The sequence below is a fragment of the Aspergillus fischeri genome, genomic scaffold (genome assembly GCF_000149645.3).
Source record: "Aspergillus fischeri NRRL 181 1099437636249 genomic scaffold, whole genome shotgun sequence".
NCBI classification, from domain to species: Eukaryota; Fungi; Ascomycota; class Eurotiomycetes; order Eurotiales; family Aspergillaceae; genus Aspergillus; species Aspergillus fischeri.
In genome coordinates this window covers 1117834-1138670 of record NW_001509770.1, presented here as the reverse complement: position 1 = coordinate 1138670, position 20837 = coordinate 1117834, and the positions used below count along the sequence as shown (strand labels likewise).

The 20837-nt window shown below is 50.8% G+C and overlaps 7 protein-coding genes across 7 annotated transcripts, besides 3 other annotated features; 3 read left to right on the top strand and 4 right to left on the bottom strand.

The window, feature by feature from the left end:
• Positions 1–393: 393 nt before the first annotated feature.
• NFIA_011160 (putative ion channel) lies at positions 394–2609 on the bottom strand (the record flags this gene model as incomplete). The annotated part of the gene is made up of 3 exons (XM_001264330.1): positions 394–2043; positions 2099–2237; positions 2296–2609. The coding sequence occupies 3 exons, from the start codon at positions 2607–2609 to the stop codon at positions 394–396; spliced, it is 2103 nt and encodes a 700-aa protein (XP_001264331.1).
• Positions 2610–3181: 572 nt separating this feature from the next.
• Positions 3182–3211: a microsatellite.
• A 156-nt stretch (positions 3212–3367) lies between these two features.
• On the top strand, positions 3368–7163 carry NFIA_011150 (putative TGF beta receptor associated protein 1; the record flags this gene model as incomplete). Its single annotated transcript, XM_001264329.1, has 3 exons — positions 3368–3527; positions 3595–6185; positions 6240–7163. The coding sequence occupies 3 exons, from the start codon at positions 3368–3370 to the stop codon at positions 7161–7163; spliced, it is 3675 nt and encodes a 1224-aa protein (XP_001264330.1).
• A 143-nt stretch (positions 7164–7306) lies between these two features.
• NFIA_011140 (intradiol ring-cleavage dioxygenase) lies at positions 7307–8429 on the bottom strand (the record flags this gene model as incomplete). The annotated part of the gene is made up of 3 exons (XM_001264328.1): positions 7307–7577; positions 7640–8121; positions 8193–8429. 3 exons carry the CDS (start codon positions 8427–8429, stop codon positions 7307–7309), a joined length of 990 nt encoding a protein of 329 aa, XP_001264329.1.
• Positions 8430–8766: 337 nt separating this feature from the next.
• Positions 8767–8788: a microsatellite.
• Positions 8789–9393: 605 nt separating this feature from the next.
• Positions 9394–11401, bottom strand: NFIA_011130 (Zn(II)2Cys6 transcription factor domain-containing protein; the record flags this gene model as incomplete). The annotated part of the gene is made up of 2 exons (XM_001264327.1): positions 9394–10700; positions 10783–11401. The coding sequence occupies 2 exons, from the start codon at positions 11399–11401 to the stop codon at positions 9394–9396; spliced, it is 1926 nt and encodes a 641-aa protein (XP_001264328.1).
• Positions 11402–12051: 650 nt separating this feature from the next.
• Positions 12052–12108: a microsatellite.
• Positions 12109–13890: 1782 nt separating this feature from the next.
• NFIA_011120 (putative small nuclear ribonucleoprotein (LSM7)) lies at positions 13891–14415 on the top strand (the record flags this gene model as incomplete). The annotated part of the gene is made up of 3 exons (XM_001264326.1): positions 13891–14107; positions 14160–14231; positions 14288–14415. The coding sequence occupies 3 exons, from the start codon at positions 13891–13893 to the stop codon at positions 14413–14415; spliced, it is 417 nt and encodes a 138-aa protein (XP_001264327.1).
• Positions 14416–15610: 1195 nt separating this feature from the next.
• NFIA_011110 (fasciclin domain-containing protein) lies at positions 15611–17159 on the top strand (the record flags this gene model as incomplete). The annotated part of the gene is made up of 2 exons (XM_001264325.1): positions 15611–16408; positions 16464–17159. 2 exons carry the CDS (start codon positions 15611–15613, stop codon positions 17157–17159), a joined length of 1494 nt encoding a protein of 497 aa, XP_001264326.1.
• A 607-nt stretch (positions 17160–17766) lies between these two features.
• Positions 17767–19688, bottom strand: NFIA_011100 (PAN-complex poly(A)-binding subunit PAN3; the record flags this gene model as incomplete). Its single annotated transcript, XM_001264324.1, has 5 exons — positions 17767–18797; positions 18861–19021; positions 19062–19210; positions 19269–19460; positions 19494–19688. The coding sequence occupies 5 exons, from the start codon at positions 19686–19688 to the stop codon at positions 17767–17769; spliced, it is 1728 nt and encodes a 575-aa protein (XP_001264325.1).
• Positions 19689–20837: the final 1149 nt, after the last annotated feature.

Below are 20837 nucleotides of genomic sequence, written 5' to 3'. Positions count from 1 at the left end.
TCGGACAGAGACAGATCGGTTTGAGATGCGGAGACCGTTGACAGTTGACACGCGGAGCGGACCGATGGTTGTTCCGAACGGATAAGCTGTTCTCCTCAGGGCCGAGTATTTCCTATTTGGGACACTCCTAAATGAGCTCACTAGGGAGCTCGATGGTATGATTGTGTATTATATGAGAACATCAGAAGAAAGCCCGTTATCTGATCGGATTCACAGCTACTTAATGACCACAGATCCAGTAGCCTGTTTGAAGAAACGAAGTCAATGATCAGAAGAAGAGCAGAGTAGTCTAGTGCTGACTCTTAAGGTACGAGGTGTTGGAGCATCGTTCTGTAAATAAAGAATCACGTCATATTTGTATCGAAAGGCGCATATAAAGCAAGTTGAATGGCTCTAATCATCATCAAAACGGATGTCTCTTTCCTTCTTCAATGTAGGCTCTTCGTCATCCTCGTCACCGTTGGTTACACTCAAAGGTTTTTTGTCCTGGTCAGAAGGCTGTCTGCGACCTTGACCATCCACATATCGGATCAGGCTTTCACAGAGCCGATCGAGGATCCATTCCGGCTCTGTCTGCGACGCAAGCATCGGACTTGTCTCTCCAATCCAATCCCAATTCAGCACACCAAATTCGTCTTCATCAAGCACCACCCCCTCAGGACTGTTGTCAGTAAATCGGATTAGACGCGTGAATTCAACCCACTCTTCATAGCTGTAGTGCTTCGGACGGCGTGTGAGGGCATGTTTTGCTGTCCGTCGAATTGCAAATGCGAGTTGCTGGGCCAAATCTTGACGAGAAGGACTTGAGTCGCGAGCTAGATCTTCAAGTGGTCTCGGGCGACGGCTGGAGTCGGCACCATCATCCTGCCGTTGCCCTGGCTCTAAGTCCCCGACAGGAAAGCCCTGAGCAACTCGTTTCTTTTCCGCTCGCCGCTCGAGGGCGGAGTAAATAACAGGCAGCCTTTGGAGAAAAGCTTTATACTTGGATGATTGTGGAAGAACCGTCCAGTCCGCAACTTTATCCGTGGCATTCTTGAACCAGGCAACGATTGTGTCACTCATCTCCGAGATGAGGGTGGTCATCGTTGGAATAGCAATGAGAGACCATACCACAAAGAACGGCTTTGCGGCGTTCGTTGTGGGAGTAAAATCTCCATATCCCACGGTAATAAGTGAGCAAAATCCAAAATATAGAGCATCAAAGTATGAAAGATCCTCTTCCAACTGCCAGAAAACCACTGCACCGCATGTCCACACTATCCCAAAAATAGCAATGCTCAACAATAGATTGTATGTCCGACGGAATATGATTGTTTCGTTCTGAATGGCACGCATGGCATCAAATCGGTCCTTTTCTTCTTTCATGAGCATAAGCTTCGACCGACCCGCCAGTCCCTGAGTCCAAGAGCTGATACTGCTTCTGATGGGATGTTCATGTGAATAGTGAGGCCGATAGCCAATCTGTGCTGTTTCGTCAGAATCACTCGTGTGAGCCCCGTTCTCTGCTGGGCCACTACAATTGATTTCCAATGTAGTAGCACGTCTGATAGTTGCCAGCCGCTTCCGCTCAATATGTTTGCGAATGACATTGTCATACTGAAGATCTTTGGCAAATTGATGAATGCTACCGACCACTAGACCTAGCATGATGATGCCCATCACGGCGTAAGGGAATAGAATGCCTCTTCCAATGGCATTTGTAGGCGCAATGTCACCGAATCCCACGGTTAAAATGGTTACATCCGAGAAGTATAGCGCATCTGCGAATGATATGTCTATGACCCTGGAAAAGATCACAGCACCGATCAATAGCCAGATGACAAATGACAGAGTCTGTAGGATCAGAGTTCGCTGACCATCGGTAAGAGCGAAGTACTGGGGATAATGTCCAAGAATATATCCCAACATGTTGATGATCAATATGACGCTGAGAATAAAATAAAGGATTGCCGCGATAACGGCACTCCAGTAAGCCTGCGAGTAAAGTTCATTCGGTGCAATCGGGCTTGCAAATACATGCAGCGCAACGGTTGCCGCAACCAACTATTCAATGCAGAGTCAGAAGGTTTGCGAACTCGAGTTGATCCAGACCACTCACAAGAGCCATTGATGCAGTCCAGCAGATTATAGATGCGGGTAAAGCTATGATATAGCGTATGATACGTGTGAAATTACACAGCAGGAACGCGTTCCCCAAAAGACCCAACGCAAGTGAGGTGGCGTTGAGAGCAATGCACCTGCAGAAGTCAGCATACATTCCATCTGGGTCATCATGGCAGTGAACGATATCCTTACCATCGAGGGTCTGAGAAACCAACTTGCAAGGGATTTCCAAGCGAGTCTTTCTGGTCGAAGAATATGTGACTTCTCCATGGCATGACCAAAGCAACAATTGACATGACATTTGCAAGGGGGCCAGTGGCAGCGGCGACTAAAGGTACCGCGGTAGATGCAAGCCACCAGTCTTGAGGCTCATCATCATCAGGAGGTCTCAAGTGGAATTGACCTTGAAGCCATTCCCAAAAGGACTGCCGCCTCCGATGGTCAGAGGGCTGTGGTACTTGTGAATGAACTGAATCACCGGATTTGTGGTTTATTTGCGGCGCCATTCTTGCATTTGCTTACCCGAAGGTAGGCAGAATGAGACCGAACAAACATACTACTCCCGTATGAGGGCAGAAGATCCCATTTTGAAGTTCGAAAAGCCAGATGTCACTGCTTGTGATATACTAAATCGTTCAAGCAGGCCGCCTTTCTAAGTCTGCATCGCTGACTTGACGAGGAACTATTTAGATGATTGCTGAGATGACGTCGCAAGCAGCATCCATAGAAAGTCGTCTGCGATCCCTGTGCGAATAAGAGTGCAAGATATGTATTGGTGGATGCATCTATCCACGAGAATAGCAGCGGTGGCTTGAAAAGAGGGACATGCCACATGATCTGCAACGCATATGGCTTCGTCCCGTGATTCTGGTATCATGAACTTTTGTTGATGTTCGCTATTCTATGTTGTGCAGCAACATGGCCAGAACCGATCAGATGTGTACAGGACTATGAATACTTTGATTACGAATTAAGCATGCTCCATCGAATTTAAACTCAGTCATACCAAGCAATTGTGCAATGATGTTTACCTAGGATGCAACGGGACGGCCAAGACGTCTCCAATGTCTACTACTACTAGTTAGTTAACTAGTTAGTTAGTTAGTTAACTAACTAACTAAGCTCGGCTGCTGACATAGCAGAACCCCCAGTTTGGACCCACTCTATGAGGCATCAACTCCGCTGAGCTCCAGGACATACTGTTGTTGTTCACCTTCACGTTTTATAACTGATCTGTCTTGAAAGCGCCAGAGCTGGTCTCACTATGGTGTCGGAAGATGACGGCATCAGCCCTCGCAAAAGGAGGAAAATTACGTCTCCTAAATCAGCCCCTTATGTGCTCCGGTCCCTGTTAGACCAGGTGCCCTTGTCCGCCGAAGATCCCACGGCTGACGATGTCTACATTACCTGTGTTGAGTACTGGAGTAAGCTCTGAACTCTCTGTTGTGTGTTCCTGGAAGAGAAAGACAACTGACAGGTTCTGCCCCTCAGATGATAATCTTTACATCGGTACTTCCTCTGCGGAGATCCTTCATTTCGTCTGCCTTCCACCGGACCCCTCTGACAGGTCGAACGAACCGTCCTTCATCCTGGCCTCAAGACTACCCATTCCGTTCTCTCAGAATGCACCATTGGCAACAGGACACCCCGGGATTCAGCAAATTGTTCTGCTTCCAACAGTCAACAAAGCATGCGTGCTCTGCAACGGGACGGTTACTTTCTATCTGCTACCTGAGCTCAGCCCGGCATTCAATAATACGAAAGTCAACAACTGTCGCTGGATCGGCGGTCTTGACCTGAACGCAGATACAAACGGTACTGAACCGCCCGTTGTTCTGATTGGAGCGCAAAGTAGAATGATGCTGGTTAGGATTGGGGACGATGCTCGACGCATCCGAAACATTGAGTTTCCCGGCTGTCTCATGGCATTGCGAAGAGGAACAATTGCCTGTGCTGCTGACTCGCATGCATACGCATTGCTTGATGTGGAGCATCAGCAAAAGATCCCTCTGTTTCCTATATCCTCGTCTAACGAAGCGTTCGAATCGGGCCACGTGGAGGATATGCCCTCAGCCCCGTCTCCAACGCCTCATGGAACCCGCACTCATGCCAGGAGCCCTAGCTCGAATACACTTCTCGGTATGCTTCAACCAAATCCGCCGCACCTTCAGCATGATCGGTCGCGCTCTGCGACGCCTGAACTCTCCCCAGATTCCGGGACGCCGAGACGATCAATTTCGCAAGACCGAAGTCGTAGTGCATCGCCGCGAACATCTATTGAAAACCGAGCAGGCGAGCCACAGCCGGGCTCCGTCAGTGACACAAAACCGCTTCCTCCCCTGCCGAAGCAGCTAAAACCTCACATTGCGTCTCCAACGCCGTCAGAATTTCTGTTAGTTACCGGGACAGAAGAAAGAGAACCTGGAGTTGGCATGTTTGTCAATCTAGATGGGGACGTTGTACCCCGTGGGACACTCAATTTCCATCGCTACCCTGAGTACATTGTAATCGATAGCGGCGAAGGGAACAACCTTGTCGAGTCGAGCGAGAACACGCACGATCAATACATCCTTGCGGTCATAGAGACAGACGAAGACGGGAAACGTTGCAAGTGGTTGGAAATTCAACCGTGGGACGTTGACCCAAGGGAGGAGGAGAATTGTAAGAGCTGGCTAGAAATACCTTCGGCCGAGGACATGCCGTCATGTCCTGTGGGAATCTGTCATACAATGAGCTCCAGCCAACTCGAATTCGGTGAACTGGGAAGCTTGCTACAGATGGTCCGCTTGAAGGCGCCCTCCTTGTCTCCTTACCTACCTGTGACAGATCCAAGGACCCAGGCTTCCATTGAGCAGCTTCAGAAGGAGAAGGAATTGTTCGAGTCTCAAGAGTTGACTGATTCCGATGGAGTAAGGAAGGGCGACGGGTCGTCGGAGCGGGGGTGGGAGGCAGAACGCAATAATGAAGAAGCCAAATTCGCGCGGGCTCTGGGTCAGGCTCAAAGCAGCTTGGTAATGTGGTCTGGGCGTCGGATTTGGCGAGTGGTTAGAAATCCATTGACAACACAACTTGATGGTGCTTTGCAAGCTGCCCAAGGTTCAAAGGATCTCATGTACGGGGATTTGAAAAGGGATTCTATTCTGGATGTTTTTGAGGAAGTTCAGGCCGCCGAGCCGCGCTCTGAAGCCGAGTTCTTGGGTCTCAATTTTCTAAAACAAAAGTCAAGCCTCCTTCTCTTTGGTGACCTGCTCTTCATGGATGCAGCTGCTCGAAAGGGGGCGGCCGTCCAGGTAACGGAAAGGGTGCTGGTTACTGGAGGGTTGGATCCGCGGATTGTTCTCTTGTTGATCCCACAGCTGCGTCAAGAAGTCTTGCAGGGCCCGCAGGGAATCTGGATCCATGGAGGACTAGCGCAGATCGCCGAGGCTTATCTACAGCGCCTGGAAACAGCAGACGAAAAATACAAAGACCTCAAGGCTCTCGATGATGAAGTCGTGAACATGATCAAGCGCTTTCTTCTTTCATGGCAGCAGAAGAGGGGCTATGGCAGCATCACTGATGAGACCTACGTCTTTGATAGCGTCGATGCAGCTCTGTTGCATTTGCTCCTGAAACAGGATTCTCAATTGACAGTGGAGCAGCGTTCGGTCTCCCCAATCCGTGCGGAGCTGAATAAGCTTGTTGATACCTGGAAAGGCAGCTTCGACAGGGCTGTTATACTGTTAGAGAGTTATCGCAGACTATACGTTCTCAGCCGGCTGTATCAGAGCCAGAAAATGTCCAGAAATGTTCTCAAGACATGGCGGAGAATCATCGAAGGAGAAGAAGATGTGGGCGGGGAGGTGACTGGGTCGGGCGTTGAAGCGCAAATGCGCAAATACCTCGTCAAGATCAAAGACGCACAACTCGTCGAGGAGTACGGGTCATGGCTTGCTGGGCGTAACCCTCAACTTGGAATCCAGGTCTTTGCAGACAAAACCAGTAGGGTTCAACTCGATCCGGCTGATGTCGTGGAAATGTTGAAAGAGCGCGCCCCCAACGCAGTCCAGGTGTATCTGGAGCATCTCGTTTTCGCCAAAAATGTGAGTTCCAACATGCTTACTGTTACACGCTGTTCGAACGCTTAACATATGTAGTATACGCAATATGCGGACGACCTTCTCAGTTACTACCTGGATACTGTCCTATCAGTCCTCGAGTCCTCTCCTGCCGCTCGGGAGTCTCTTGCAGAATCCTACTCGACCTACCGTGCCCTGCGGCCCCCTAAGCCGACGTACATGAATTTCATAATGGAAAACACCCCAGCCGAACCCTGGTGGCAGTCGCGGCTTCGGCTGCTGCAGTTGCTCGGCGGAGGGAGCAGTAGCCAATTCTCTTCGATGCCATCACCCTCCAAACTGACATATTCAATCCCTGCGGTCCTCGCCCGAATCGAACCTTTTCAGAATGAACTCGTCTCCGAGTCGGTGATTCTGGATGGCTTGCAGGGCCGCCACCGGGAGGCCCTCCGCCTTCTCACTCACGGGCTTGGCGACTATGACTCTGCCGTTCGGTACTGTCTCTTTGGCGGACCTCGCAGCACCAGCTCAGCAGGGACGGCCGAACTCCCTGACAGGTCACACCAATCGGAGCTGTTTCGGTATCTTCTAGACGAATTCCTTCAGATCCAGGACGTGTCCGAACGGATCGAGCGGACCAGTGATCTCCTGGCACGGTTCGCTGCTTGGTTCGATATCAAAGATGTCCTGCAGCTGATCCCCGATGATTGGAGCGTGGATATCCTCAGCGGGTTCTTGGCGCATGTCTTCCGGGTCCTGGTTTCGCAGACGCGAGAAGCGCGGATCGAGCGGGCGCTCAGCGCGAGTTTGAACCTGCGTATTGGCGCGGAGTATATTGAAGGAATGGAGAAAGTTGGTGGCTGGGTGGAGGACGACTCGGGGGTGAGAAGGTTGAAAGATGCTGCAGCTGGTGATGCCAACAGCAATACAGCAGCGGTGCAAGTGGCCGACGGCGGAAGTGACTTCGGGGATATGGTGGAAGCTTCACAATCCGGGCTGTGATACGTGCGTATTCACCTCATTGTATATACCATCCCTACGACGACTCTTGTAATGAATAATGCGCGTTATACTCATAATCACATCTCGCAAGACAGTTCAATATGTACAGGTCAGAACAAAGGTGCAAAATATAGCTAATCTCTTCAATCCAGGTCCGGCACCGGTAACCCATTGACGATGCGAACCTTCCGGCCCAATTTATCCAGCGCCTCCTTGGAGTTCTTTGCGCGCAGATCAGCGGTTTCCTGATCGGTGACGAGGACAAAGTCGTAGGTGAGCAGGGCGTGGTCCTCGGGCACATTATACTTCTTTGCGTATTCGGGGCCCGCCTTGCCGAGGTCCACGACGAGGGAGTTCTTGACGCCGAAGACAGCGTCGGAGGTCTCGTAGGGGTCGTTTCGGAGGTAAAGAGCTCTGCGTCATTCATTAGCCCCGTTCCGCTCTGCGGATAGAGAAGGGGGAAGAGCGCAACGTACGTAATCAAATGATCATACCCCTCCTTCTCGAACATGAAATGCATATGCGAGGGGCGATACGGATGCCGATGCAGCTTCTTCAAAAGCTTACCCACCGGCCCATCGTGCGGGATCGGATACGGCACGGGCGTGATAGCCTTGAACCAGAACACGCCGTCCTTGTCGCTGCGCATGATGCAGCGCCCGTCGGGCCCGTCGCGGCCGGGATACTGCACGTCGTAGTGGCCCGTCGAGTCGGTCTCCCAGATATCGATCTTGACGCCCTCGAGTGGCTTGCCGTTTGTGTCTTTGATGGTGCAGACGACGAGGAGCGGCTCGCCCTTGGGATCGTGCGACATCAGGCCGCCCTGGGTGATCTCTTCGGCTTCGTGGGTGTGGAAGGGGCCGAGGACGGTGCCTTCGGTTGAGCCGGGGGGTTTAGGGTGGTCGATTGAGTCGACGAGGATGGAGAGGCCGAGGACGTCGGAGAGGAGGATGAATTCCTTTATTTTTTTTCCCTTTGCGTTGGTTCCCCGTGTGTGTTCTATTACATGAGTGCTGGGAAGATACGTACCTGTCGCACATCGGAAGAGATCTGGCCCACCTCCTTCAAGAAGGTAAGTCCCGTCATCCATTCCTGGGAGCTGAGTCGAGTCTCCCGGGCGAAGTCGTGGAGATGCGTGACCAGACGCTCGAGGACGTATTTCATGCGTTCATCTTCGCAGAGGGAATTGATCCGGATGACGTTCTCAGTGATATTGTCGACCGTGAGGTCTTTCATAGGGGGGATCTTGACTTGTGAGGGGTCCATGATGGGAGTCTTGTAGAAAACAACAAAACAAGCAATCAACAAGAGTCTAAAACAAGACGAATGCTCAAGCTCTTCAATGGGGGACCACCAGATTTAATAGACCAGACCCATCAGTCCTTGTCCAACGAGGCACGAAGAAAATACCACCCCGCAATGACCACCGGTTCCGCGAGGAAGTTGAGGAGCCGATGGATTGATGGGTAATAATTGTATAAGCAAGGGCTTGAGCAAGGGCTTGCTTGATCGACCTGGTCCATCATTGGTCTGGTCGACGACTCGGCAATACCCCGCAAAGACTATTATTTCCGAAGCTTCTTGACATAATTACCTGAGGGGTTCATCATCATCATCATCATCATAAGGTACCATCCAGACTGGGGGTCGGAATTCCCCCGGGCTGAGTTCCCCTTTTGGCATTAGATGACCAATCAAGTGAAGCCTCAGGCATGACACCTCCCGCCTCAGGCTTCTCTCATCTTTACATGCCGATCGGTAAATCCGATGGATCCAGGCAGCTTGCGGGGTGTCCCACTTCCGACTTAGATGAGGTGATCCGATGATTGTGATCAAAAGTAAGTAAATCTACCTAGGTCCAATAGTCATTGTCATCTGTGCACTGCCAATCCTTCATCGAGATACAGCTGCGTCAGTACCATCCCATCGCATCAGCTGTGCTTCTCCGTCAAACGGGTAATGTCTTTTCCTGCCGGTTAAGTCATAGCCGATGGAGCGCTCTACACGGACCGGTGGACTTTCGCGTTGCATGGTGCAGACTGTCAATTATAGAGAATATAATCCAAATACAAACACCGAGGGATATCCGCTGAACTCGCTCAAACAGTACAGACTCAATGGATAAGTACAGAAATTGTTCACCTAATCAAACATGGATCTCGATGCCTGCTCAGATCCCCAGAAGTTATAAAGAAACGAAACCAAGTCGCAACACCAACAAGAAACGAGCTTAAGCTCTCACTAGCTTGCGATCTCGTTCTCGATCACTGCTCATCTGCTCATGACCATTTTCCTTGACCGCAGCGGCCACTCGCGCATGATGGTCCACGGTGTCCATAATCGCTTGCATGAGCCGCGAGTTGGCGTCGGGGTCGTCGTCGTCCGGCACTGGATCGTTGTTGCGATTGATGCTGACGCGTCGGTCATGATTTCCCACCGCGCTACCATGGATTTCACTCATTGCACGTCGGGGAGCGGTATCCTTGAGCGATGGGGTCCTCGGCGCGGGTCCCCCCGTGGGTGCGGAATCTCTTCTAGTGTTGTAGGCCACGCCGCCTTCCTCCCGTGACCGGTCGTGCTCTGGAGCGTGAGCCACAGACGCCGGGGTCGGTGCAGCAGACGTGGTGTTCACTGACACGGCACCAGGGGTTGGTGCCGAGGCGGGAGTGTGGGCAGCTGGAGAGTCTTTCGACTGAGCGTTGTCTCCGAGTTCGCGGGTTGTGCCGTCCGACCGCGCCTCGCGCAACTCCTCCTCCTTGACATCCTTCCAGGAACACTTGGCATGCTTTTTCGTGCATCCCATGCATGCGGTCAAATTCTTCAAACAATCCATGTGGAGCCGACGGCAGCGATCGCAGGGTGGGAGAATACGCTCTCCGCGTTGCAACTCCTCCATGCGGGCAACCATTTCCATCTTGAATGGACCGCCATCATCCTTCTCCATATTGTTCGCCTTGGGCGGAGGCAGTAATGACGACGGCGTACTAGGGATGGCGACGGTAGTGGGTGCGGGGTTGTACATATTGTAGTCCCCAGCATCAGATGCTCTCGGCCGCGGCCGTGACGATTGCCGGTTGACTGATCCGGTTGACTCTTCGTAGCTGCGCGCTTGCCGATCTTGCGTAGTGAAGAACTTTTTCATCAGCTCGGCACGTGTCGTAGGAGATGCGCCTTTGATGGACGTTCCATTGATGATGGTAACGTTGTCTGTGTTTGAGTGGGAAAACATAAACTGCGACGACAGCGCGTTTTCCTCCACGGGAGGTTCTCCGGGATTCATACGGGCGGTATTCACTGCGACAAATCCAGTGGAGGGAGAGTGAGCGTTGGATGGAGGATTGCCATTGAGCGGGTTTGGAACCGCGCCAGTCGCATCGCGCCAAATCGGACTGAGCGAACGAGGCTGCTGTGGTTGTGGTAGTTGATGGGGTTGGGGCGGGTGATGGGCCTTGAGAGAGGCGTCATTTTCCCGGCGCGTGACAATAGCCGTTCTGCGATTTTTCAAACGATGATTGAGCTGTCTAGCTCGAGCCGATACTGCAGTAAGAACACACTAGTAAGCTTCCGGCGCCACTGAAGGAGGCCAAATGAACGCATTTGAAGGGAGTCATGGACCAACCTTGATCGGCGACTTGGATAATCTGCTGCAAATTCTTCTCCAAGATCTCCAACGCGCCCAATTCTTTCTCCTCGTCCTCAATGATTGGCTGCGGGGGGATCATCTTCTGTGGCATCCCGGATGCAATAAGCACATAATCTTCCTCGCTGATCTCAACTCGACACTGCTTGGTATAGAACTGGCAGACGCGCACTCCATTGCGCGACTTCTCCAGATTGAACTGTTCCGGCTTGCTCTTGGCAAATTCGACGACATCCAACCAGGTGATGTTAGGTGGTTCTTTACCGTGCGACTTGAGTACACGAGGAGGGCCGTCAAACAGGCGCTCGAAACGCTTGATCAAGATGGGTCCCAGAGGACATGCGCCGAGGTTACCCGCGATACTTTCGTGGCGATGAAGTACGCCGTCATATTCGCCGACTAGGTGTAAAATAGCTGGCATAGTATCATCGAGAGAGACTAGAGGCAGATTGTCCGGGTACTGACGAGCGAGGTAGTTAATCTGGAGATGGTTCGAATGGCTCTTGGGTACTTTGGAAGCAATCGGATGATAGTCGCCGGACGGCGACCTGGGCCGTTTGTTCGACGGCTCTGCCGCCGCTGGGGGTCTGGACTCCATGAAGCTGTGCAAAGTGTGTGGTCCAGTGAATCAGCCAGGAGAGGAGGATAGATGAAATGATGAGCAAGAGGGTGAAAGGGTTGAGAGAGGAGTTGATGCTATCACGGAAAAATCGACACCAGAAAATCGAGCCCTTGCGGGGATGGAGAGAATTAGGCGATGAGGGAAAAAAAGGTCAAATGGCGATCGATGGTGAGTGACGGCGGAGCATAAGGCTCCAGCTGCGGATTCCGAAGTAGCCACTGGGCTGCGAGGAAATCTTTCGAGTTAGGTAATAAGGAACCCCAACAAACAATGAATTATGGAGTACGGAGTAAGGGTGGGTAAAAAGAAGGCGGAGAGTATGCAAGACGCAGAAAGAGACAGAGCAAATAGAGCTGGGGAGAGAATTAGAAAACGACAGCAGCTAAAATGAGGGTTTGGAAAAAATGTTAGGACATGAAAGGGGCCAAAGAGAAACGGGGAGAGAGAGGGAGGAGAGGACGACACGAGGAGGAAGAGGAAGACGAAGAGGAGGTGGAGAGGCGGACGGGATGGCAGATAGACAGGCCAATTAGTCGTTGCCGGGTATCTAAGCTGACAGGGAGATAGACAGCTAGGTAACCGATAGGTAGGTACGGAGTACAGCCGGGAGTACTGTCATCTGTAGATGAGTAGATAGGAGGCCTTCGGAGTATATGAGTAGATAGGAGGCCTTCGGAGTATATTATCTAACAAGCACGGTTTGGACAAAGAAGGATGGATGGGATGGACAGCCAGAAAGAGCGAACAAGGATGAAAGGGCGCTATTATTGGACCATCTCGATGGCCACAAATGCCTGATGACGACGGGAAAGGAAGATTAGGGTGGTGATGGCGCGCATGGCGGAACTCGACACCTCCTCGGAGTCCTTCTACACTCTAGACGAGTTGCCTTAGGCCACACATCTAAACATGGGTGCGATCGGAACAGTATTGTAGGCAGACTTATAGAGCAAAGATGATCGCTAATTGACGAATCAATCTACTGGCAAGAACGCAAAAAAGGAAGGAAAGAACTCTGACAACAGTCTAAAGGTTTCCCGCGTCGTCCAGGGCTCATTTTGATGCTTTCCATTTGACTGTGATGGGGAGCTGGATTCTTTGCAAACGTCAGGGAGCGGAGTCCCGCCGGCCTGTTCCGCTGGCCATTCGCTGTGGCTCGGAAAATCGGGAAAGACGGGTAATTACCGTACAGCCCAGAACTACCAGGTACGTCTAGGCATCAAGAATTTCCTCCAAATTACACAGGATCACGAAGCATTCGTATACTATGAGTATAGTAGGAGACGGTTGAATCTTTACTTGAAGGAGTAACATGGCAGTCAATAGGTACAGATAACCTATTAGCAGTTCTTGAAGCTGACGGTGGCCTCAGTTGGCTAGAACCCCTTGCGGACGGACTGGGTCAACGGACCTGGCAGTCCCAGACACGTTGTCGGGATGACGCGACAAGAGGGATTTATCGCTACAGCGTCCTTTTAAACAGGTAAGTCCATCCTTTCCGATGATCCCACGCAAAGTCGGATCAAACACTTTGTATGCCAAGTGAGACCACGAAGCGCAGTATATATTGATCATATCTTTAAGGCCTCATCATTCAACGACAGGAAATTCTTACTGACAACAAGGGAAATGAAGTTGCGCTCCGCCCGTCTCGTGTAACAATACAGTAAAGTAATACCAATTCATCCCATAAAATTGTTGCCTAAGGTTGCCCACGAAATGTCGGACATTGCCTGCTCTTCCACTGTGATGCAGCGAAACAGGTAGCGAAAGAGGTATAGCGCGGAATACGACGGGGGTATTACTGTGGTAAGGGCTCGTATGAGACAGAATATCAGGTAAAATTACCAGCGGCTTACAGGAGGTTTCCTTCGGGTATCTTAGGTAGGCACTCAAGGTACCAGCCCAGAATGCAAAATGTCAAGTGACTAGGCCAAATTTTCTTGCTTCCACCAGGGCTACACAATCTGGACACGGCCTTAGGGTAGGGACGGCAATAGGGAAACCTAGTTTTACCACTCATTTTTGTTGACCCCTCGCAATCTTCGAAAATCCCTCATACTCACACCTGCCTTACTCATACTCAACCTCCGCCTATCACAGTTATCTTGCCTGTAAGTTGCAGGTGACTCCCCTCACTGGTGCTACTCTACCGCACTTTACAGAGCCAGGACAGCCAGCTTGAAACTACCCAGAAAGGTCAGATCACGCCCCTCTTTCTAATCTTACCAACACATCCCGTCCAATTCAATCCATCCATCGAACCCAGATCCCCTCATTCTTGTTATTCCGCGCACGTCTTCTCCCCGTCCCACCTCCCCCCCATCCCCTCTCTTCTCTTAACCTTTTTTAACATTTTATTATTAAGCCAGATCAGACCAAAATCAAACCATTAAAAAACAACACCCAATTAAATAAGCAAATCCTTTAGATCAGATCACCAGGCAATCCAGGCTAGCCAAGCCATGTCCGAACGAGGCTCTTTCCGGGGTGGTCGTAGCCGCGGCGGAGGTCACGACAGGTCTGGCGGTCGTGGCGGTGGTCACTCCTCCCAGCACAGGGGTGGCGGTGCAGGTGGCGGTGCGCAACAGCAACAGGAGAAACCCAAGAAGGAAAACATCCTTGACTTGTCCAAATACATGGACAAGGAGGTGAAGGTGAAGTTTAATGGAGGACGAGAGGGTGAGTTTGTCTCCGACTGATTATGCTTCTTGCCTACTAAAATCGATTCTAGTTAGCGGTATGCTCAAGGGTTATGATCAGCTCATGAACCTGGTGTTGGATGATGTCAAGGAAAGCATGCGTGGTAAGTGACTCAACGACACCACCAAGTTGGATGAAGTGTCTAACATCGCTATTTAGATGACGAGGGAAACGAAACTACTCGCTCCCTTGGTCTCATCGTCGCCCGCGGCACTCTGATTGTGTTGATTTCTCCAGCCGACGGCAGCGAGGAGATCGCCAATCCTTTCGTCCAGCAAGAAGAATAGATTATGCGGACGTATCAAATTCTGTAAGAAAGTGAAAGATCCTTCTCATCTTGTGTCGTCTCGTCAAGCTCTCCGGGAAGACCGTGCGGACCTCTTGTGATACACGACGCCCGCGCTATCGGCTCCGATGCTGCTTTCTTTTGTCTGTCGTCCTCCAGAGCTCGTCCTGGAGTGTCATTCGTCTTTGACAAGTCAGTGAAAGAAATCGAAAAGCCAGTCCTCACCCTTTCGCATATACATCGAAGGCTTCTACAGCATGAAGATGTGCTTGTGCCAGGTGGATGGGATTCCCACATCATGCAAATATGCGATTTATGGATGGCTGCATCTTGCGTCTACCTTTGATCCAGCATACATTGTCATGTAATAGATATACAATACTTTGAACTCATGAATTAACGCGTCAACATATCTATCTCGTATCTACTGCTGATAGTTTTGCTTTCATTGCTGCAAGCATCGGCGAAGTACATATAGTATGCCACTGAAAGAAACATACAGATACTCTTTGGAAGTATCCTTCAACGGATGCATTGCTAAGATGCATTGCTGGAAGTGGTCTTGTTAGAGGGAGATATCAGGAATCACTAAAAGCCTCAGGCATCTACTAGTATACCAGAGTATCCACTTAGCATGATTCAGAGTTCAGACTGTTAACCACCGCTCTACAGCACCTCACTGATATAAGACTGAAACCACCAATCCCTGATCATTCATCTTGAATTATATTAGAATTACTCTGCAAGAAGCCCAGAGCCTATTGGCTCAGAGAACAATCACCCTACTTGCTCCTATGCCCGATATTGCTGTCGTCATGGAAGCTCCACAGCCCGAAGCTAATCTAGGTCCACTGGGCCAGGCCCAAGTACGAATACGATGGCATCGGGGGTAGAAGTGATTGGGCAAGACTGCCACTGGCATGAGAATTTATGGGAATTCATGGAATCATCCTTGTTCGATGAAAGTCTGGCTGATCTTTTCGATCGCCCCTTGATTGTTTGATTGGGTTGGTTGATCTATGCACTGTAAGCGCTTCCGAAGATTCCACACCGGCTTCGTCATCATACTACATGTCATGATGTGATTGAGGTTGCCTTAAATATGATCTGTGGCACTGGTAAGTAGAGTTTCCTGATCATACCATATCTTATCTTCTTGTGTATATGTTTCTAAGGAAAAGTTATTGACTGACGATATGAAGTTCTACCGTCTCTGGCCGGTGCTCTCGCTCTGTGCCGCCTTCGTTATCCCCGATGAACAGGTCCTAAGTAACATTGCTAAGCTTGATACGAACAAAAACGGTGTGAACAAAGACTCAACATCCTTCCTCTCCTCCATCGAATCCTCCGTCAAGGACGCCGCAACCGACTTCAGAAATGCCCTAGACGAGGCCCTTGAGCTCGCCTCCGGTGCGTTTACCACCCAACGGCTGCAGTCCGGCGCCTCTGAAGCTGCCTCCTGGATTACCAATTTCTTCGATCATCCCACCGACGCGGAGAATCTCCCCAAAGATCTGAAGCAATTGCCGCAGTACCTGCACCCACGTCGACCTTTCCCGCCTCACCACCCCTCCTTCAACAAAACCATCTACGAACTGATCAAATCCAGCAAGTATACCACCATCCTCGCCAAGATCATCGACGAGGATGACGAGCTGGTCCAGTTCCTGAACAGCACTGAGGCGAACCATACCTTCTTTGCTCCTACAAACGAGGCTTTCTCAAAGATCCCGCATCACTGTCCTGGCCGTGATCACGACCACGACGACGACCATGAGCACCACAAGATCCCTAAGGAGGTTATCCGGGCGATATTCCACTACCACGTCGCACCAGGCCGCTACTCGGCCGCAGATATTTTCCACAGCCACACCGTGCCAACCACCCTGAACGAGTCCACTCTCGGCCCTGATCTGCCCCAGCGTCTGGTCGTCCGCGTAGGATGGAAGGGCCTGACGCTGAACTACTACAGCCACATTGTAGCCGCAGACATTGTAAGCTCACTTCCCATGGATACCAACAGAGGACGCAACTGACCTACATACACAGGGCGCCACAAACGGCATCATCCACGGCATTAACGCCATCCTCATCCCACCCCCCGAATCCCTCACGCTTCTGACCATCGTCCCCTCCGAATTCAGCACCTTCACCCTAGGCCTCTACAAGACCGGCCTGGCAACCGCTCTCAACAAATCCAGCACGCCCCACCACCACGGCGGCACCATCTTCGCCCCCTCCAACTCAGCCTTCAAGCACCTCGGCCTCAAGATCAATGCATTCCTGTTCTCCCCTATCGGCGAAAAGTACCTGCGCGCCCTGCTACAGTACCACATCGTCCAGAACAGGACTCTATATTCGGACGTCTTCTACACGGCCCAAGGGGAGATCAAGCCGTTTGGCGTAAAGGGCTTCACGCATCTTGATCTGCCGACCCTCCTGCACGGGCGGAAGCTGGCGGTCGATGTCGCCCGGTTTGGACCGTATGCATCGCTGAAGATCAATGGCTTCCAGCGGGTGGCTTTTGCGGACGCGTTGGCCAAGGACGGCACTGTACATGTTGTCGACCATGTTTTGATCCCGCCTCGGAAAGTCGATGGTTCCGCGCCTGATTGGACTGGCAATGACGATGAGTTGACTGTTGAGGATCTTAAAAGCCGCCTCGGAGACTGGCTGGCAGAAGACGAGGACGTGGATGAGGTCGAAGTGATGCATGACATGTTGGCTCATGGTGCTGAGCTATAAACCAAAGGACTGCCTAACGGTCGATTCTTGTCAGCAAGAGTCGTCGATGATCTGATGATCATACCTTCCTTTAGCGGCATCAGGCTGCATCTCCCTCTCGTTCTTTATCTATTTTCCTTGATTTAAAAGCGAGACTGCTATACAAAGGCGCAGAGAGGCAGATGTAGTATGCAGGACATTCTCTATAGCCAGTAACTTCAAATATATTTCTAAACTGTTTCACTTGAATTCTCGTTCGTATATCAACCACACCAATAGCTTCCAAATACGTCATGGTCATATGCTGCCAATAGGTTGCGTGACAGTTCCTCAACAGTGACCTCAGCGGATTCCTGTTAGCGCAGCGAGCGACGGTCGTAAATCCGAAATCGTCGCATCCTGCCATTACATATTGGCTGAGAGTAAGTCTCAGAATAGCAAGGAGGCATCACACCTCTCATCCAATCACTCATACAGACAGCCGCATTCCGATGAGAAGTAATGAATGCAAGAGACAGCATCATGCAGAGGACGAAGATCTGCCGCCTAAAAAAAGAACATATTCGCGGACGTCAAACACAAAAATGAACAGCCTCCCGCAAGGCAGTCCATGGTAACGCAGCGTTGCTCAATGCATTCTTCTTGCGGGCTTCATCAACGCCTGGAAGGAAGATTCGAGCGCCTTTTTCAGCTCCTTGTAGCTGACAATGAAGCAGCTTTGCTCGTCCCGGCTGATCAGCGTTATCTTTTCTTCAGTTCCCGCATCCAGCTTGTTCAAACATGAAATCACGTGACCCAGATCGACGACGGGGTCGCCCTGCACATCCACCTGATGGAAGACATAATCGCGGAAAATTTTCAAGAAATAACGCTCTCCATTCTCGGACCATTGTCTGTCATGCTCATATTCCGGCCGTTCGTTTACGAAGTTCAGCTTTGTCATCAGTCGCACAAGACGGCCATTTTCCAGTTCTCGGCTCAGGTCCGATGTAAGTTGATCATCCAAGTGAAGTGCCGAGTCAAAAGTCGACATGAGCTGCGAAGATATACCAGTGATGAAAATGTCAATATTTCGATCCTGATCTTTCTGCATGCCGTTCAGCAACCAAAATACCGAGTTCTTCAACTGCGGACTGTAAGCACGGGTAAAGTGCTCCATAGCTTTCGTAGGGTTGTGCATGACCGTCGGCGAGTTGGCACCCAACGTGACGATGAGTTGTCCGAAATTGACCAGATCCTGACGCTGAAGATCGGTAACTGTACGCTGGCTGTCGAACTGAACCACATCCATGATAGCACAGGCGTTGAGTCGAATGCGATTCTTGCCGGTCAATAGAATCTTGCTTGCATCAATGACTCTGGCTGCAAGACCATTGCTATGGATGGCCTTCAATGCGTTGGCAATCTGGGTCATATAGCCCCACAGAATCTGCTCAGGAATGTGCACATTCTGACGACCTTGAAACCTTTGTTGGCCGGCGCCAAGGTGCTGTTCAGCGAGCGTCTTTGAAAGAGGATGGTAGTCGGTAACAAAGATCAGCGAGCTGTCCTGAAAACTTCTACTGGTGAACGCATCGTGGACTGTCACCACACTACCGTTGCACACCCGCTTCCAAGCCTGGACGGATCGAATCGCTTTCTCGTTCGTCAACCGAAAGCCTGGAGAGCCACTTAGCCTTGACTTTCCGGTATAGAAATGAGGGATGACGAAGGAATACATACCTTCTAATCTCCGGAGCGCGTAGAAATTTCCATCTTTGCTGGATTGCGCTTTGTACACCCAACTCGGAAAGCCAAAAATAGTTGCATTCTTCTGGTGGTTCAGGTCCAGCGGGACAAGAGAATGGAAGTAGTCAATCTGAGCTGGTAATTGAGTGTCTGCTCTCGTTTAGCATGATAATCTACTTGAGGACTCAAGCCAACATACTGGGCAGTGTTTGCAGCGTGGCTGCCGCTTTCTTCTGCAGCTCCTCGCGGAAGTCATTAGGGAGGAACAAATCGTGGACATTGCGCTGATACCCCAGAGTGTTCTGGCTATGAGGACCGATAGGAGCGTACAGATGGTATTGGACCTGTCGACAAGACGTTAATTGGATAGGCGGGATCGTTCGATACGGCAAAGGAACTCACAGGTTGTTGAAAGCCAGCTGCGCCAGGGAAGAAAGCAGCACCACCGAGTGCTGCTGCAGTGTCATGAGAATATGGATTTGGCTGAACGGGGCCAACAGCTCCGCCTGCGGATAGCGGAGTCGATGTCGTTACGAAAGGATCAAACGGGCTCGTAGATGTGATAGGGCCGTTGCCATTTCCTTGAAGAGTAGCCTGAAACGGGCGATTAGCGATTGGAAAACGTACACCAGATCTGCGCTTTCGCCTTCTAGCACCAGGCCAAGAGGATTCCACAGATGGTATGGGTCTGCCTTCAGTGGGGGTGTAATGTCCAGCGCGTTGTCCCAAAGGCGAGGGAAAAGCAGGAGGAATGTGAAGGGGATTGGGGTCAAAGTCATCAGCAAGAGCATTCAAGCTGATGACAGCGGACGGATGTTCCATCCTGAGGAAATTGTGGTAGGTCGTGTGTCAAACTTCTCAAGGTGCAATTATTGGGGATGATTGACAAAGGCTTTTTGCTCTTTGAATACGACCCAATGTGCGAGAATCGAGGTGGAAAGGAAACTGAACAGGCGAGGCAAAGAGAGACGGATGGGCGCGGACAGACAAGCAGTGAATATGATTTTGTTCCTGTGACTTAAACCAAGGAAGGCACGACTTACCAGGTGCGAATTGTCAAACCCCTGGGGAACAAACTCCTGTACTTCGGCTACAGTCCAGTCAGGAGTTACTGTGTCTTGACGCAAGCCAGGAGTACTGGCATTGGATCCTTCTCTCATTAGCAGAACACCTAGAGACTAGAAGACTGATTGAGCCTTACGCGAAACGACACTTCTAGGTTGAAACGGAGCTGCATTTGCAGCTTTTGGAGATATTGTAGTCATTTTCTTTGTTGTAGCTGGTGTGCTCGTCGGAGATGATCCATTCGACGACAAGAGGGAGGGTGTGAAGCTGGGGGAGTCGACATTGAAGCGCTTTTTACTGCTGTTACCAACACTTCCATGTAAGCTATCGCTCAGTCTACAAATGTGGATTTGATCCTCTTATCAGAAGAGGAGGGGCCAGCGAGGGTTCGATGTAAAGGGATCCCAACCTGTCCGACTGATATGACGAATTGACCTTATGGGGGTCATGGTTGAAAGCGCAACCTTCACGAAGATACGCCCAGGTTAGATAAAGCTCATGGTTTCTAAGAAGGCGCAAATGGACGAGGGGCAAGCGCAGCACCTTTATCTTCATACCGACAACGACCGTATATGGTGATATTGCGACAAAGAGTGTCTTTTGCATTTTCTAGAATGAGAGGAGATATGATGTCAGCAATTTCGCGTCGCATAACACCTTGGCCATTGTCACGTCCACGAGGCTTCCCATGTACGAGACCCTCTGTTCAGAGGTCCTTCTCGAGCCAAACTGACCTCTCGCCTTTATCTTAGGCGACCCCGTCCCGCGTCGGGAATCGTCCAAAGCAGGCTTCCCTGCAGAAGCCATGGTATGTCTTTATCCAATTTGGCGGGGATCAGCGCAAAGGGATCTCCATTGAATCATAACATGAAAAGATTGGACAATAGAAAATATCGAGAGGAGACC